Source organism: Notolepis coatsorum (genome assembly GCF_963971535.1).
Source record: "Notolepis coatsorum genome assembly, chromosome: 19".
NCBI lineage: Eukaryota > Metazoa > Chordata > Actinopteri > Aulopiformes > Paralepididae > Notolepis > Notolepis coatsorum.
This window is the reverse complement of record NC_140183.1, coordinates 90933319-90949159: the sequence shown is the minus strand read 5'-3', so window position 1 is coordinate 90949159 and position 15841 is coordinate 90933319. Positions and strand designations below refer to the sequence as shown.

The 15841-nt window shown below is 45.2% G+C and overlaps 1 protein-coding gene across 2 annotated transcripts in view; it reads left to right on the top strand.

Annotated features, from left to right (window-relative positions):
* Window positions 1–608: 608 nt before the first annotated feature.
* LOC311245851 (nectin-2) overlaps window positions 609–15841 on the top strand; it is a 237198-nt gene continuing 221965 nt past the window's right edge. For both annotated transcript variants that reach the window (XM_084335863.1, XM_084335864.1), the window contains exon 1: window positions 609–1048. In XM_084335863.1, coding sequence (XP_084191989.1) covers window positions 952–1048 — 97 coding nt within the window. In that variant the 5' untranslated portion in view covers window positions 609–951. The remainder of the gene's footprint in view (window positions 1049–15841) is intronic.

Genomic DNA, 15841 nt, shown 5'->3' with positions numbered 1-15841 from the left:
AATGATTAAATGAAAATGTTGTGTGAGCAGCGATGTTATATTAGGGTATGGACAGTTTTTTAACAGTGAATTGATATTGAAAATAAATATTCTCCAACCGTTCAATGGGACCCACCCTCCACCTATAAAATAAAAGATACCCGCCTGTTATATTGATATCATAATCAAACAACACAGATGAAGCTTTCCTGGCCACGGTTTATAGACTGTCTTGGTTAATTATGTGGTTTAAAAAAATGCATCTGCCAGCTGAATGAATGAATGAATGAATGAATGAATGAATGAATGAATGAATGAATGAATGAATGAATGTGTAACCCAGGGTCCAGATTCATAACTAGCATAGGAACATAAATAGTTAATGTTAGTAGGTAAGAACTTTCTAGAAAGTAAAACATTCTAGGACCAGACTCCCCAGAACCCCATAGGATTGTGATAATGTAGTCCAGAGAAAGACTTTCGTCTTGTTTACATCAGGGTCCCTGCTCTCGTGACGTCACGGCCCAGGCAGCCTAATTGATTTCGAGGAGGATGTCTATGACGTAAGGTGATTTGATGATGACGTCACACGCCGTCACGAGCGCTCGTAGATAGTGGGCAGACTGAAGCGCGCCCGCACACACGCACGGAGACCTCACTTCTCCACGGCAGCGACCTTCTCTGGAGCACACGTTCACCTGTGCGCGTCGCTGGAGCAGAACTGGACGGATTTTAATTTATTTTATTAATTAACAGACTCCGAATAAAAAGGACACCCGAAAAGAGCGTTTCTCCTCCTCGGACCCGTGGTGTGTCCTGTTCTGTAGCCGCCCGTATATAAGTTTAATCGGGAAGACTCTGGTCTTAAGCGAGGAATTACTATTTGTCCGTTTCTTTTTAAAAGTTGTTTTTTGTTTGTAGCATTTTTTTTATCTCCGGACAGACGCGCCCGGTGTGAGGCTCGTGATAATAATGATCACCATGGTGGCGAGACGCGACGCTCCAAACGGGCACGACCGCACCAGGACACTCGGACTGCTCTGCTTGGTCACGTTGATGGTCGCCCACGGTAAGTACAACAATAATGTACATTTATTTAACTGTAAATATATTGTAAACCACTATTTAAATAACGACACGCTGACTAGACCCGCTCTCTGAACAACACGTCCACCTGTGTGTCGGCGCGGAGACGGGGTTGAAAACAGGTGGGTCGTCTCTCCAGCGTCGACCCTTAGAATAAGTTCCAAGTTTGATGATTAGTTATTATTTTAATTAACTCCGTTAAAGTGGGGAAGTACAACACGACGCTTGTTTACTCGGGAGTTTCGATGTCGATGTCATGCTCCGTGTCTCTGTGACCCGAGTTTCGGTGACTGAACGCCATGTTTAGTTTCTTCTAAGGTGTGGCTCTGTGGAGCTACAGGTGTCTCAGGTGACAGAGAGCCTCTAGAGCTAATGTTGGCCCTTTGACTCAGACCACCAGGCCAATGCCATACTGACTGAGTCATTGCTATACTGTTGTGTCACTATATGAATTGAAAATGGGGGACCCTGATGTAAACAAGACTAAAGTCTTTCTCTGGTCTGCATCCCCTTATTCCTTAACAATTGTGTGTATTGATTCTGCAATCTGTTAATACAATTTTCATTCATCCTTGGTACTCATTCCCAGAAACCACGCTTGTCCTTCAATTCCTTTACGTTCCCCTAATCCTATCTATCCACACGTCATTCTTTATTAGTTGCAGTAAACAGTAAACAAACAAACTTTATTATTTCCCACACAAAAATCGTTTGGCATTTGTTCACTCAATAATAGCACCCTATAGCACCCTATAGGCTATACCTCAAAGAACTCATCACCCCTCACTCCTCCTCTGACATCTCCGCTCTGGCCAGGCAAACCTCCTCCAGCGCCCAAGGACAAATCTATGCACTATGGGAGATCGGGCTTTTTGCTCCTCCGCTCCCAGTCTGTGGAATGCTCTCCCTGACTACCTGAGAGCACCACAGACTGTGGATGTTTTTAAGAAAGGCCTCAAAACCCACCTTTTTAGTAGAGCCTTCTGTTGACCTTTTATCAATTTTTTTTTTTTTTTTTTTTGCTCCACACATTTTATGTTCTCTTACCAATTTATTTTGTCAGTTTTATTATTCTATGTTTTAGTCTTGCCTATTTTTATATTCTTTCTTTCCTTTATTCTCGCTAGCTTTTAAGTCCCTTAACTGTAGCGCTCTGAGAGTTGCCCCGCAACTGTAAAGCGCATTACAAATGAAATCTATTATTATTATTATTATTATTATTAGAGTAGCTATCCTAATCTTCTGGAAATGTTTTATTATTTTATGCGGGTCATATATCTATGACGCCTATTTCAACTTCTTAATCTTGTGTAGAGGTGAATTATTTAGGTGTTTTGCATCAGGTTAGGCTTGGCTCGGGTAAATGCTATAGGATGTACCACCTGCTAAACTGATGGCCCAATGATGAGAGAAAACATTCCTGAAATGGAGTTCAGTTGACACAATAACATACTACTAATTTGTGTCGCCCTAACCAGTTCAACATTCTTTCTGCTGCCTGGCTAGGCCTATTTGTTTTGTTCTGTAATTGGGGCAAGTATGTAGGCCTAGACCCAACTAACTAGCATAGCAACATTATATGTCTCGGTTAGTACAGTAGTTGATTATGACATTGTTGTTTACAACAGCCCAGAAACACATTCTCTCTCTTTTGACTTATTCATGCAGTGGACCTTTTATGCGTATAGTACACCCAGGTGCACTCAGGGAGGGAAGGAAAGTAGGAAAACAAAACAAGGGTTTTGCATATTTATAAACTTGGAAAGATGATGGCTTAACCAGTTCGAGTGAACACATTGCTCATATTCCCCCCAAAGTGAACCCCTGGCCTCCTTCTGGGTGAATAGTTATGCCATGTAGTTTCAGTTGTAGCTAGTCTGTGACTAAACCAAGTAAACTTTTTTTTTACTCTTACTTTGTTCCCTCACAATTAGGGGTGCACCGATATATCGGTCGGGTATCGGTATCGGCCGATAAGTGCCTTGTTGACTGCTATCGGCCTATCGGCCGATAAGCTCAAATGTGCCGATAGCAGTCGCCGATAACTAACCATCCATTTGTGTAGCGTCAAAAGGCAAAAAAAAAAAATTCACTCGCGACCTACCTGCACAACGCCCGCCGTCCCCCCCACACACACACAAGCTACTGCATCAAAGTTACTATTTATGATTAACAAGGCATTCGTTTTGTGGCATTAACGTTATATAGTTAGTGTTACACGGACAATAACATCAGCATATTATTATTACCCATAGCAGCAAGGCATTACTCCGAGTCCGTTCATAGCCGGGAGGCAGAAGACTAACGTTACTGGTGAAAATGTGATTTACGTTGGAATACTCCTTTGCCAACTTGCTGTACTTTGCTTGCAGGTCTGCAGCCATTATTACTGGATTAAGAATAGCCCCAACTTTAGCCAACGTAACGTTATGGCTAAACCTTTAACATTAGTTAACCCTAGCTTTCGGTTAGCTGTTCAATGTTAATAACACAACCAAGCGAATCCATCAGAGCTCCCCATCAACACCGCTCTGTCGGGAGGATGGCATTTAAGAAAGTATCTGCTGTTAAAATGACACAAACATTCGTTTTGTGGCATTAACGTTATTATAGTTAGTTACACGTTCAATTACATCAGCATAGTATTTAGCGGTGTGGCGTAATTGGCCGAATCGACTGTCAATCAAAATGGTTCCATTGCATTGGTTGAAAGCTCTGGTTGAGAGAATAGTATCCCGCTGCAGGCCGCCAGAATGGTTCCATTGCATTGGTTGAAAGCTCTGGTTGAGAAAATAGTATCCCTCTGCAGGCCGCCAGACGATACTGGGAGAGGGATCAGTGATACCATAAACATATTTCTTGATGTTTCCTTTTTTAAGTAAGTAAAGAGGCCTACAAATACAAACACACATACAAATATACAGTAGTTTAATTAAAAAAATTAAAAAAAAAATTAAAAAAAAAATTATTTTTTTTTAAAAATACTTATTTTTTGCCACAATTATCGGTATCGGTATCGGTATTGGCCGATTGTGTTAGTTGAACAATCGGTATCGGTATCGGTGGCCAATTTTCATATCGGTGCACCCCTACTCACAATGGTTCCCCAGTATCATCCGGGCCACGTCAAAACAACCACTCCTATCTTCAACCCTCAGCCGGTGGAGCAGTGATTCAGCTCATAAAATGTTTCTTTTAATAACGGCTCTGCTTTACTGTCATATTTCGATATTGAGTTTGACATGTTTTTTTTTTAATTAAGGTAAGCTTGCAGGTGGGAGTCTAGTTTAAGCTCTGAAATTACACTGTAATACCCTTCCCAATTAAGGTTGTTGGGGCCCAATATGTAGGTCAGAAAGGCTTGACCCGTTACCATGGAGATGTTTTTATTGAAACAGGAATGGGGTGACGAGGGCGGGGGGTGCGGCTGAGACAGCGTTGTCTTTACGGCTGGGTGAGCTTTGTGCGTGCAGGGGGTGGCTGGCTGGCTGGGAAACGGGTGGGTTATAGAAGGGTCGGGTCCAGGAGAGGGAACTTTTTCATTTCCTCCTCCTCGCACACAAAGCACCACTTGGAATTTATTTTTATCTTGACGCAGCATCCAGCGAAGCTACTTGAGATGCTCTTGGCGACTCCCTTCGGTCGCACGGAAACAGGTGGCTTTTTTAGTAGCCTGGTGCGGTGGCCCTGGGGGGGGGGGGGGGGGGGGGGGGGGGGGGTCGCGTTGTGCTCCAGTCACATGGCGGTTTGGAAGCCTGAACGGGTGGAGTAACTGATTCAGACAGGAGACAGCCCCCCCTCACACACACACACACCCCTCCCTTCGTGAAACGTGAAATCCCCCTCCCGCCATCCCTCCACCCCCCTCCCGCCCAGTACATACAGGGGCCTTGTTCTCTCCTCTTTTATTTTCTGCCATCTTTCATGCTCTCCTGTCCAGTGCTTTTGTTTGAGTGACGTTAGTCATTGGTTTATTCAAACGCTCTCCCTCCCTCCCCCGCCCCTAGCGCCCTTCCAGCTCCAAGGCCACACTGTTTATGAGTGTCAAGAGAGAGAGGGAGAGAGAGAGAGAGAGAGAGAGAGAGAAAAGACAGACGGGAAAAGAAAATGCAAACAATTGGTAGGTGTGACCTGCCTGCACATTCTGCGTCCCATGGTTGACTGGTCTGGTGTTCTCCGTGGGCACTGCAGTGAGTTAACATGAAAAGAAAATCACTTGAATTGTAATGAGACTGTAATTAGACTGCGGTTCGGTGATTTTTGGCAATGCACACAAGATTAAATCGGGCACATAAACACTATTTGCGCAATAACCAAAACCACTATCCTTGAAATACAAAAGGCAACTGTGAAATCTGATGTCGGCACCTCTGGAGCCATTCATAATTACAAGCAGAAAATAATTCTACACTTTTTTTTCCTATCCACTTTTTCTCCTCCTATTTTTCTTGTATTTTCCTCTCATCCAATTTAGTCGTTATGCCAATTCCCCCCTCCCCTTCCTGGTCGTTGCGCGCATTTGCCCCCTACTTGCTGGTCTAGGGAGCCCTGAAGTCTATCACATGCTTCCTCCGATACATAGGAGACAGCCAGCAGCCTCTTTTCACCTGGCAGCGAGGACTCTCATTGGGTGAGTGTAACGCGTGGGAGGGCACACTACCTCACCCAGATCCCTTCCTCGCTGTGCAGGCGCCCTGACCGACCTGTAGGAGTCGCTGTTTACAACAACCAGATTACCACCCACCGGCTTCCCTCCCGCTGACACTGCCAATTGTGTCAGTATGACGACCGGCCAAGCCGGAGGCACCGTTGACAGCTGGATTCGATACCAGTGTCTCTGCGGTGGTAGACGGACGCTTAGTCCGCTGCGCTACCCGGCCGCCACAACTCTACACTCTTGACTGTCTTAAAAAAAAAAGGATCGTAATTGATGGATTATGTGGAGAGAATAGGTTTTTTTCCCTCACAAGAGAAGTGGAGAAAAAACAAACTCCATGGTGTCTCATTCATTAGTCCCGTAGCAGTAGAAGGGTGGGGGGTGTTGGGGTTTGGTGGGTTTTTCGGTGTTAATGGTGCTTGAGATGGGTCTTATCATTATTAAATGAGCTGTCTAGCCCCTCCGTACCAGCTCTGTAATGTCAGCAGGATTGTTAAAAAGGTCAGGTAGGTCTGTGTGTGTGTGTTGGAACCCTTGCTTTCTATGGATTTGCCTGGATGCATCATTTGCCATGACATGTGCTGACACAGTCACACACTCATCTAAGGGGGGTCCTCCTGTTAAAAAGGACTGATCAATAGCACCCCCCCCCCCCCCCCCCCCCCCCATAATCGCTGATAAACATCAGTTGATTCGGACATGAAAGTGTGTTTGAATTTACGGCCTAATGGGAGACGACGAGAGTGGTGGCAAAACTGTGTAGTGTATCTGGATGCTCTCTGACACTATAGATCAGTCAGTGGCCCCGCTGCCGCTAGGACCTGTGGCCCTTCTACTATAGATCAGTGGGCCCGCTGCCACTAGGACCTGTGGCCCTTCTACTATAGATCAGTGGGCCCGCTGCCACTAGGACCTGTGGCCCTTCTACTATAGATCAGTGGCCCCGCTGCCACTAGGACCTTGGCCCTTCTACTATAGATCAGTGGGCCCGCTGCCACTAGGACCTGTGGCCCTTCTACTATAGATCAGTGGGCCCGCTGCCACTAGGACGGAGTGACCGACGATGGTTAACTGACTGAAGTCAAATATCAGGCCTCCAAACCAAGGAGTGTATTGATTTAGCCTGGTGTTGAATCACCCTTTATTTAACCAGCGAAGTCATTGAGAATAAATGATCTCAAGCTAGCTCTCATGTCAGGGAGACTGAAGTGCCTCATTTATCAAACAATGCATACAAATGAATTTGGACACGACAGCACATTTCGGCGGCTACAGATTACGGTTTTAATTTGTAAAAAGAAACAAACATTCCGAGTGTATTTATTTAATAACTTTTGGCCGAGCCTTTCGGCGTCGTTCAATGTTCTACACATACAGAATAGGAGTATTGATAAACGAGGTCCGATGTAATTGGCCCGCTCTGGAGACACATTTTCATTACCAGTGGAGAGTGAAACAAAGGACACATCAGCGTATTGTTGATTTGGCAAATATTATTGGACAGGATGGATGGATGTGGAGAGGGAGTGAGGGAAGTAAATATTATTGGGACAGGATGGATAGATGTGGAGAGAGGGAGGTCGATGAGCCGCAGTCGCTGCGTCTCCTCGCATTTTAAGTGCTGCTATTGGACTGGTGAGACAATTGAGTGGACACACATAAACTTAACTTACATGTACACACACACACACACACACTCGCAGCTGGTGATGAATATTGAGGGCAGTAACTAAGGCTATGCTGCAAGTCGGATGACATTCCAATAATGGGACATGGCCGTCACATTGCAGGATGAGTGTGTGTGTAATGTTTCCTCCAGGAAGCCGTGTGTGTCATCATCTCCATGGCCCACCCTGCAGACATCTGATCCGAGGACATCCGCTTTTCCTTTTCATCCCTGCTGCGTACCCATTTAACTGACACACTCTTTTAAAGTCTGCTCTTCCCGCAGACCTAAAGTAGTGGCGTTCCTGCACCTGCAGTGACTCCGACAGTTCTGCGGCGCTTCCCCCTCCCATTTCCCGCGTTGACGTCTTTCCCTCCTCCTCCTCCTCCTCCTCCTCCTCCTCCGTGTACATGCTGAGTGAATGGTGGCCCCACGGTGAGGTCACACTGAGACTGTGAGGGCACCCTGCAGGGATGTTTGTGTTTGGCTCGGTGCCGTGTTTGTGTCGGTGCCATCTAACCCAGAGGAGAATTGAGTAGAACACCCCCGATCCTCTGCTTTTTTTTTGGGAATGCCAAATGTCATTAAGATGAATAGGGCAGCGGAGGGGTTTTCTGTAAACGCACAACCACACAGAGGACGATGGACTTTCTTGGCAGCCGTCTCTAGGGTCAAGAGTCTGCTGTCAATCGCAGACAGACAGACAGACGGACGTTCCCTGTAGGTAACACACTCACTAATATGACCCCACCCTCTCACACGCACAGTCAGTGTTTAACCTCTTAAGTCCTAGCCATATTTTCTGAACATTTGCTCACGGAATGTATTCCCAGTGTCAGAAATATTGTGTCTGTTACTATGCTTGAGTACATTTTAATGAACCAAAGGAGAATATAATTTTTGTTTTTCATCTTTGATGGTGAATAAAATATATTTAGCTAATAACACTTAGTTAAAATCATTGGTAAAAATGCTGAAAATATACACTTTGACTGCTTTTTGTTAGGGTCTTTACGCTTGGCTACATTTGAAAAAGAAACTCAACATTAATTAATACGGGCTGTATTGATCTATTTAAGAGGTGAAATAAATATCAACCCGGTACCGGGCCGATCTGGCTTAAGGGGATAATGGAGATACATTTCAAGGTTGTGATCTCTGCTCTGCTGAATTGTGCGCTGGCAGCTTATCGTTCCGGTGTGAAAAATGCCAATGTGTGCGTCTTCCTTCCTTGTTCTCGGGATGTTTTGTCACGTAGACCAGTGGTTCTCAAACTGTGGTACGCGTACGACTAGTGGTACTTGGTGGTACTGCTTGTGGTACTTGAAAACATTTACAAATTTAAATAATTTTTTTGCAGTCAGGCCACCGAACTTAGAAGCAGGCCAGGCCAGTGTTTCTGGTTGCGGCGGCGCAATAGTTAGATAACCTAAGTGGGGAACAACCAGGAGATCACTGTGACAGAGAGTAATGCAGTCTAAACAGTCATAAATCTTTAATTCAACTTCAGCCCTGATCATAAGTAACCATTCTTTTTTTTTGATTTTTTGTAATGTCAGATAAAAAATGAAATACTGTGTTGTTGCTAATCATTGACACATGCCTAGCCTGTAATAATCCCCCCCAGAAAAATGTACTTTGCATTTGATATATTGAAAATATTTTACTTTTTGTGTTTTTTTTTAACAATAATTTGTGATGCCATCACACAAACTGGCATTTAAAGGGTAAAAATAAAAAAAATTATTGAATGTGTTTTCTTTTTTACAATAATTTGTGATGCCCATCACAAACACTGGCATTTAACACTTTGATTGCCCAACCCGAGTTTTCTCGGGTTTACCCCTCGTGGGTTGAATGCCCATCACGAGAATATTCGTTTTTTTTTATTAGCGATCTGAATTCATATTTCATCAACCGAGTCTACCGTTGGTAAATCAGCCACTCCAGGCGCTCAGATGTGAAAAAAGCGCCCCCTATCGTCTCCCAGATGGTAATTCACAGTTTTGGATTGGACTCAATGAAAAGGCATGAGAAGAAAAAAAACCCGGACTCCACATTTGACTTCTCACGCATGTGACCGGAGTCGATCAGCTTCATTCTGGACCCTCAGAGCAGCGGGATTATGTGTTTTATAGTATACACGGTGGATCAATAAAAGGATCGATTTTCGGAATGGCGATCAGGAATTGGAATAATCCATTTGGATACCATCTGATCTCAGGTAAGGAATCTATTTGACCAGTATTAGGATAATCAGACCCGTTTTCACGGAGATATAAGCTTTCCCCCTATAATGTGATATGGCTGTTTGACTGTAAAAGCGATCAGGAACTGAGAGAATAGATTTTCAGCGAGCGGCACCAGCGTGCACACTTACACATATACTATCGATAATCTAGCGTTTATTTGAAAACGATTCATAAATAGGCCGAAAAATGACAACGTTCTAGAATATTTCAGTAGCCTACAGGGCGATTATCATGGAATCTCTTCTTTTTTCCGTGAAAACGAGGGCTTTTCAAAATGATATATAAAACGGAAATGAACCGATAAAAAAACAATCCGCTTCGACAATGTTGACTGGAAATGAGTCATTGATAATGCGACGGGCAGATTAGACACATAGCCATAATTTAAAACATAGATTAGGCGATATTAACGTTAACATTGAAGTGGTGCTGGGCATTCAAGCGGGTAAAAAGGAAAACACGGCCGGCTCTGAAAGTGTTAAAGGGTAAAAATTCAAAAATTCCTGCACCAGAATGCAGGAAATTAAGTTTTTGTAACAAAATAATTGTGTGAGAGGGAGAGAATTAAGTACATTTGCTAAAATACAGTTCTTAATTTTCTCACTTGCTATGTGAGAATGTTAGTTATTATGTTCTCAATGTCCCTTGCATTGTATGAGTTGTGTGGAAGCGTTTGCTAGTTCTAGTGCTATCCCTTTGTACATTGTGGCTGTGTCTGACAAAAGTTAACAATAAATAATGGTATTAGGAATACATTTGCCTCCTGCGTGAACTGTGCATAGCTGAATAGACTGTATTTTAACGCCGGTCATATGGTGGTACTTGGGAGAGCCAGCTACGTTCTCAAGTGGTACTTGGTGTAAAAAGTTTGAGAACCACTGACGTAGACACTCCTCTGGAGCCAGAGTCGACTTCCTCATCAAAGTACCGAGTCTTAACTCTGGCTAGGGGTGGGCGGTAAGGCCTAAAATGTGCATTGCAGTATATTTGCGTTTCTTTTTTTTATCCACTTTTTTTCTTTATTTTCTATTTTTCTCCCATCCCAATTTCGTGTATCCAATTCTCCCCTCCCCTGTCTTGAACATTGCTCGACTATACCCCCCACTGGTTGGTTGTAGAGAGGATAGAAGCCTTGCATGATCACGTGTTCCCTCCGATACACGAGGAGGCAGCCTGTTGCATCTTTTCGCCCTGCCAGCGCGGACTCTCATTGGCGAGGTGTAACGCATGGGAGGCTCACACTACCCTCGCCACTTCCTGTCTCTGCTGTGCAGGCGTCACCCAACCGACCTGTAGGAGTCGCTGTCCACAACGTCCAATCCCCACCCATCGACTTCCACCCGCTCACTCTGCCAAATGAGCCAGTACGACGGCCGGCCCAAGCCCAAGGCAATGCTGAGACTGGGATTCGATACCGGAGTCTCTTGCATTGGTGACGAGCGCAATCTCCGATACGCCACCCAGCCGCCACTATATTTGTGTTTCTTATCATAATATATAATAATATTAGGAGCAGTACAAGACGTAAAGCAGTATGAATACTTTCTTCTCTTTTACCAAGTGGTCATAATGTCCCCCCTCACTGCCCTCCTTCTGAAAGCATCACATTTACGTTGCACTACTCCCGTGTTTTTTTATTAACCAATAATGGGCCAACTTTTTGACGTGTCCTTTTCCCAAACTAGTTTATTATATTTTAATGGCAGCACGCTAGCTTTGTGCGTTACTTTTGTAATTGTAAAAAATCCTGAATATAGCCTTCGACTGGTGCATCCGGTAGAGCCAAATCTCTACCGTGGCATGGATTTCTGCCGGTATAACCGTATAACAGTTCAGCCGTTCCACCGTCCAGCCCTGACTCTGACTCACTAACATCTAAACCAACTCTCTACAGTGGGATTGGGAGACTCGTGGTATAAAGCAGGGCCGCAGCCCAGTCCACGGAGCGACGCACAATGAAGACTTTTTGAAAAGCAGCCAAAGTCCTCAAATTGAAATCCTGTTAATTGACGGGACCTTGGGGGGGGGGGGGGGCTCTCGCAGTGCTGCTTAGGGACGGGTCAGAAAAACGCAGAGAGGGAGGAATGACATCATGTTCAAATTCCACACCATGGCGTCTTGGCAGAGGAGGATAAAGAGGGAGTGAGGGAGTGAGCGGGAGCAGCCAAGTCTCATCTGCTCATTTGTAATTTAGCAGCACCCCCCCCCTGTCTCTTTAACATTTAAAAGACACATTTGTAATAGTCGGGAAAACACTTGATTTCCGATGGTAATGGTGCGTTTGTTTAATTTTTGTCCGACCTCTCTCTCTGTAGTTTTTCTTTCTCCCTCCGTCTTATCTCTTAAATCCTGCCAATGGTACGCTCAGCAGAATGTGGAACTAAAGCACACACACACACACACACACACACACACACACACACACAGCATCTCATTAGCAGTCACCTTAATGTGTCTAAATGCAGTGTGTGGGGTGGAAGGGCAGTGGTTTGCGTTATTGATCCAGTATTGACTGGTGGATGATGCAGTGCCCTTATGTGTTATTGAAAACATTTACGGGCCTCCGCTCTATCGACATGACGGCACCATGAAACATCTTTCTGTCATCGCCCCCCCCCCCCCCCTGTTTTAATCCAACCCCCCCCCCCCCTGTGGAAAGGCTAAACCGGGTTGACTTGTCACCACCTCCATTGTGTTTTTTTTTGTTTGTTTCACGGCCCACCCCCCCCTTTTCCTCTGTGTTACCATGGCGTTGCGGCTTGACTCCATTCGTCCACTCTCATTACCCCTCCTATACTATGCCCTTCACTTCGCTCAACCTGCGCACATGCAGGAGCAAACACACACACACACACACACACACACACACACACACACACCAGGGTTTCCGTTAGAATTTTTTTTTGCAGGTCTGAGTGTCCGGTAGATTTCAATCTACCGGACAAATGGGATAAATTCCGGTCAGAGTTTATTGAGCTTAAAAACAATTGATAGACCTATATAAAGAATGACATCATCAAGGCATTTATAATATTTTAACTTAAAACTAGGCTACTTTTGCGTATCAGTCATTAATATATTCCAAATAAAATAAGTCCCTCGAGACTTCGTGCTGCTGCTGCCGACTTGAGGTGTCGGTGGGCAGTCTGCCCGACCTTAATAAACAGCAGTCTGTTATAATCACATTTTTATGAGCTAACTAATTCCGTTATATTGGACATTTGTATTAATTATATCAAGCGAAGAACTGAGAAATTTGGCACCGCTGTGTCAGCGCGAGCTGGCTGCTGATATATTTACGTGAAGCATGGAGCACTTGGAGCAGGCAGAGCAGAGCAGTGGTGTCAGCAGCGCCCCCACCCAACAGCTGAATTGCCAATGGCTGAATTGGAGTACTGCACCCTGCCAAGCCATGCTTCACGTAAATATATCAGCAGCCAGCTCGCGCTGACAGCAGGATGTCATTATTAGACCGGCTGCTTGGTGAGATTGTTTCGTTCATCGCATAGGCTATATAATTTTAGCCTATTTTAATACAATTCAAATAATCTAATTGTGTTTAGAGGGAATTATTTTCACCGGACATTATGACCGGAGAGATTAAATATGTCGGACTTCAACAGATTTTGCCAGTCAAATACCGGTAATTACCGGCTAACGGAAACGCTGACACACACGTATATACACACGTATATACACACGTGCACGCTTCCTTGCCGCATCTCGGTCACATCTGACTTTGCGAAGGTCATGTCAAATTCGCACTTATCGGAGAAGGTGGCCGGGGCCAGGGGCAGGAAATTGAGTTTGGTGAGACAGACCCCTTGCCTGGGGGAGCCAGACTATGTCACGCTTCGCCAGGACCATCTCTCTACACCCCCCCCCCCCCCCCCCCCGTATCTGCCTTTGGAAAGGGAATAGGGTGAACTGACACGGGTCGTGTTACAGAGAATATCCTGGGATAAGATACTCGGTACAGAGAGTGTGTTCTTGCCTGTCGGAGACTAAGTGGGCTGTTATGATCGCTGCTATCTAAGCCACTGATATTAGCATATAAACGTGTTTCACGCGTTGTTCTAAAAACACCCCAGCGACGCTGTGCCACATTGCTCTGCTACACCCTCGCTATAGCCCCCGGCCAACCCTGCAAATGGCCGAGGCATTTGAATCCCATCTTATCGGCGCGGCAGCCCCATAATAAGGCGAAGAATGAAGGCAGTGGGTTTGTGTTATCGACTCGTGTGTTTTGTAAACAGGGCGCGCCAAGTGTTTGTTTGGTCCGGCGCTCGGGGCCGTCAAGTCTCCCCCTACGTAGAAACAGTTGGACCGATGGATCCAATCTCTCTCTCTCCCTCTTTAATCTAGCCACCCTTGGCTCTTTTCTGTCACACTCCATCTCTGTCCACATTTGTGTCTTTACCTTTCTTCCTCTGTCTCCCTTCATCTCTCCATTCTCTCTCTCTCTCTCTCTCTCTCTCTCTCTCTGCGTCTGTTTACTTCCTCTCCTAATGCCCCAACTTCCTCCTCTGTAATTCGGTCTCTATAATTGATCCATCTGTTCAGTAAGCTGCTGTCTCGTATTGTAGCCCCTTCTCTGTCCTCTCTCTTTTCTCCTGGCATTCCTTTCTTTGTTCTCTTTTCTTGGTCATCAATCCAGTCATCAAATGTAATTGGAAAGTCTCTGACTCTCTTCTATGCACTTACTCTTCCTTTTCTTCTTTACCGTTATTTCTCTCTCTCTCTCTCTCTCATTCCCTTCCCTTTGCCCCACTGTCCAATTCCCTAGTTGTCTCTTCCACCCATGTCAACCCAGGAGTTTGGTTCTAAATCTATTTTAACTGCCCATGCTCTCTCTCTCTCTCTCTCTCTCTCTCTCTCTCTCTCTCTCTCTCTCTCTCTCTCTCTCTTTTTTTTTTGTTTTCTTTCTTTCTTCCCCCCCCGCCTCTCAGGTCAGTTGTATTGCAGGCTCTGTAACTTCATGTCATTCCTACCTCCCACCTAACAAGGTCTCCTTTTTCAGTTTTCTTACTTTCTTAATGACCCGCCTCCCTCTCCACCCCCACAAGGTTCAAATATACTTTATACTAGAACGTCAAAGTAGTGCTGAAAGCCACAGCGAGACCTCCGACGTGCAGCTGATGCCACCAACGTGTCTGATGGTTCGGGGAAAACATCCAACTCACAGGAACCATAGGCTGGTTTGAGAGCCGAATCATAAGATGACATACAGTGCAGGAGGCAAGGAGTGCGAAAGAGGGAGGTGGGAGGACAGACTGAGCTAGTGGGGGAGGGAGAGGGAAAGGGAGGTAGAGGAGAGGAAGGGGGGAGGGGGAGATGGGGGGGGGGAAAGGAAGCAGATGCAGGCTTTTTCTTGATCAGGCCTAACCTGTCTTGCGGGGCAGGGATCAGCCCGACGGCGTGTCCACTCCTGCCTGCTCTCGCACCCGTGTCTTCTCCTCAGGCAGTGATGAGGCCTGGGCAGAGGAGTTCCACACATGCATCCAAACCTAGCGCTCCATGTAAAAAAAAATTATATATAATGTGACAAATGTGGAAGAGCGTTGCATGATAGATCATTATATGTTAAATTCATGGTGATTTATGTGAGTAAACATGACCTCCAGGTCCTTGCCTGTGGACGTGTCTCTGCAAACGTTGGCTCTGGTAGAGACCGACACCCAGTCACACAGTCAAGTAGGACCTGGAAGTGTCCGATTGTTTACATGTCGCCACAAATTCCACTATTTGTTGATACGCTCTTCATCCTTTTAGTGCTACCGCCGTAACGACACACGCCACCCAATTTAAGAATTTGTATTCTTATAGTCCAGGACAGTACAATCAATATTTGTGAACATGAGCAACTCTCTCCCAAAGCCAGAAACCAGAGACTCCTGTAAGACTGGAGCTGCTCCATAGAGAATGAATTGGGGAAAGCTAGTGCAGGTGAGGGGCAGAGCAGAGCACCCAGGGGGACTTTCTCCAGATAAGGGTACGTCTTCTGGTTTGGACCTGATGACACTACTATTCAGATTCCTTTATTGTCACAGCTTTTTAAAATGTACATGCAATGCTTGTTTTCCTTGGCTCCTCAACCGTAGTAGTGTTCAATACAGGCAATACAACAATAGACTTTAATAATCCTATACTATACAATATAACTTTACTCTATACAATATAACTTTACTAGACATTTTGTGC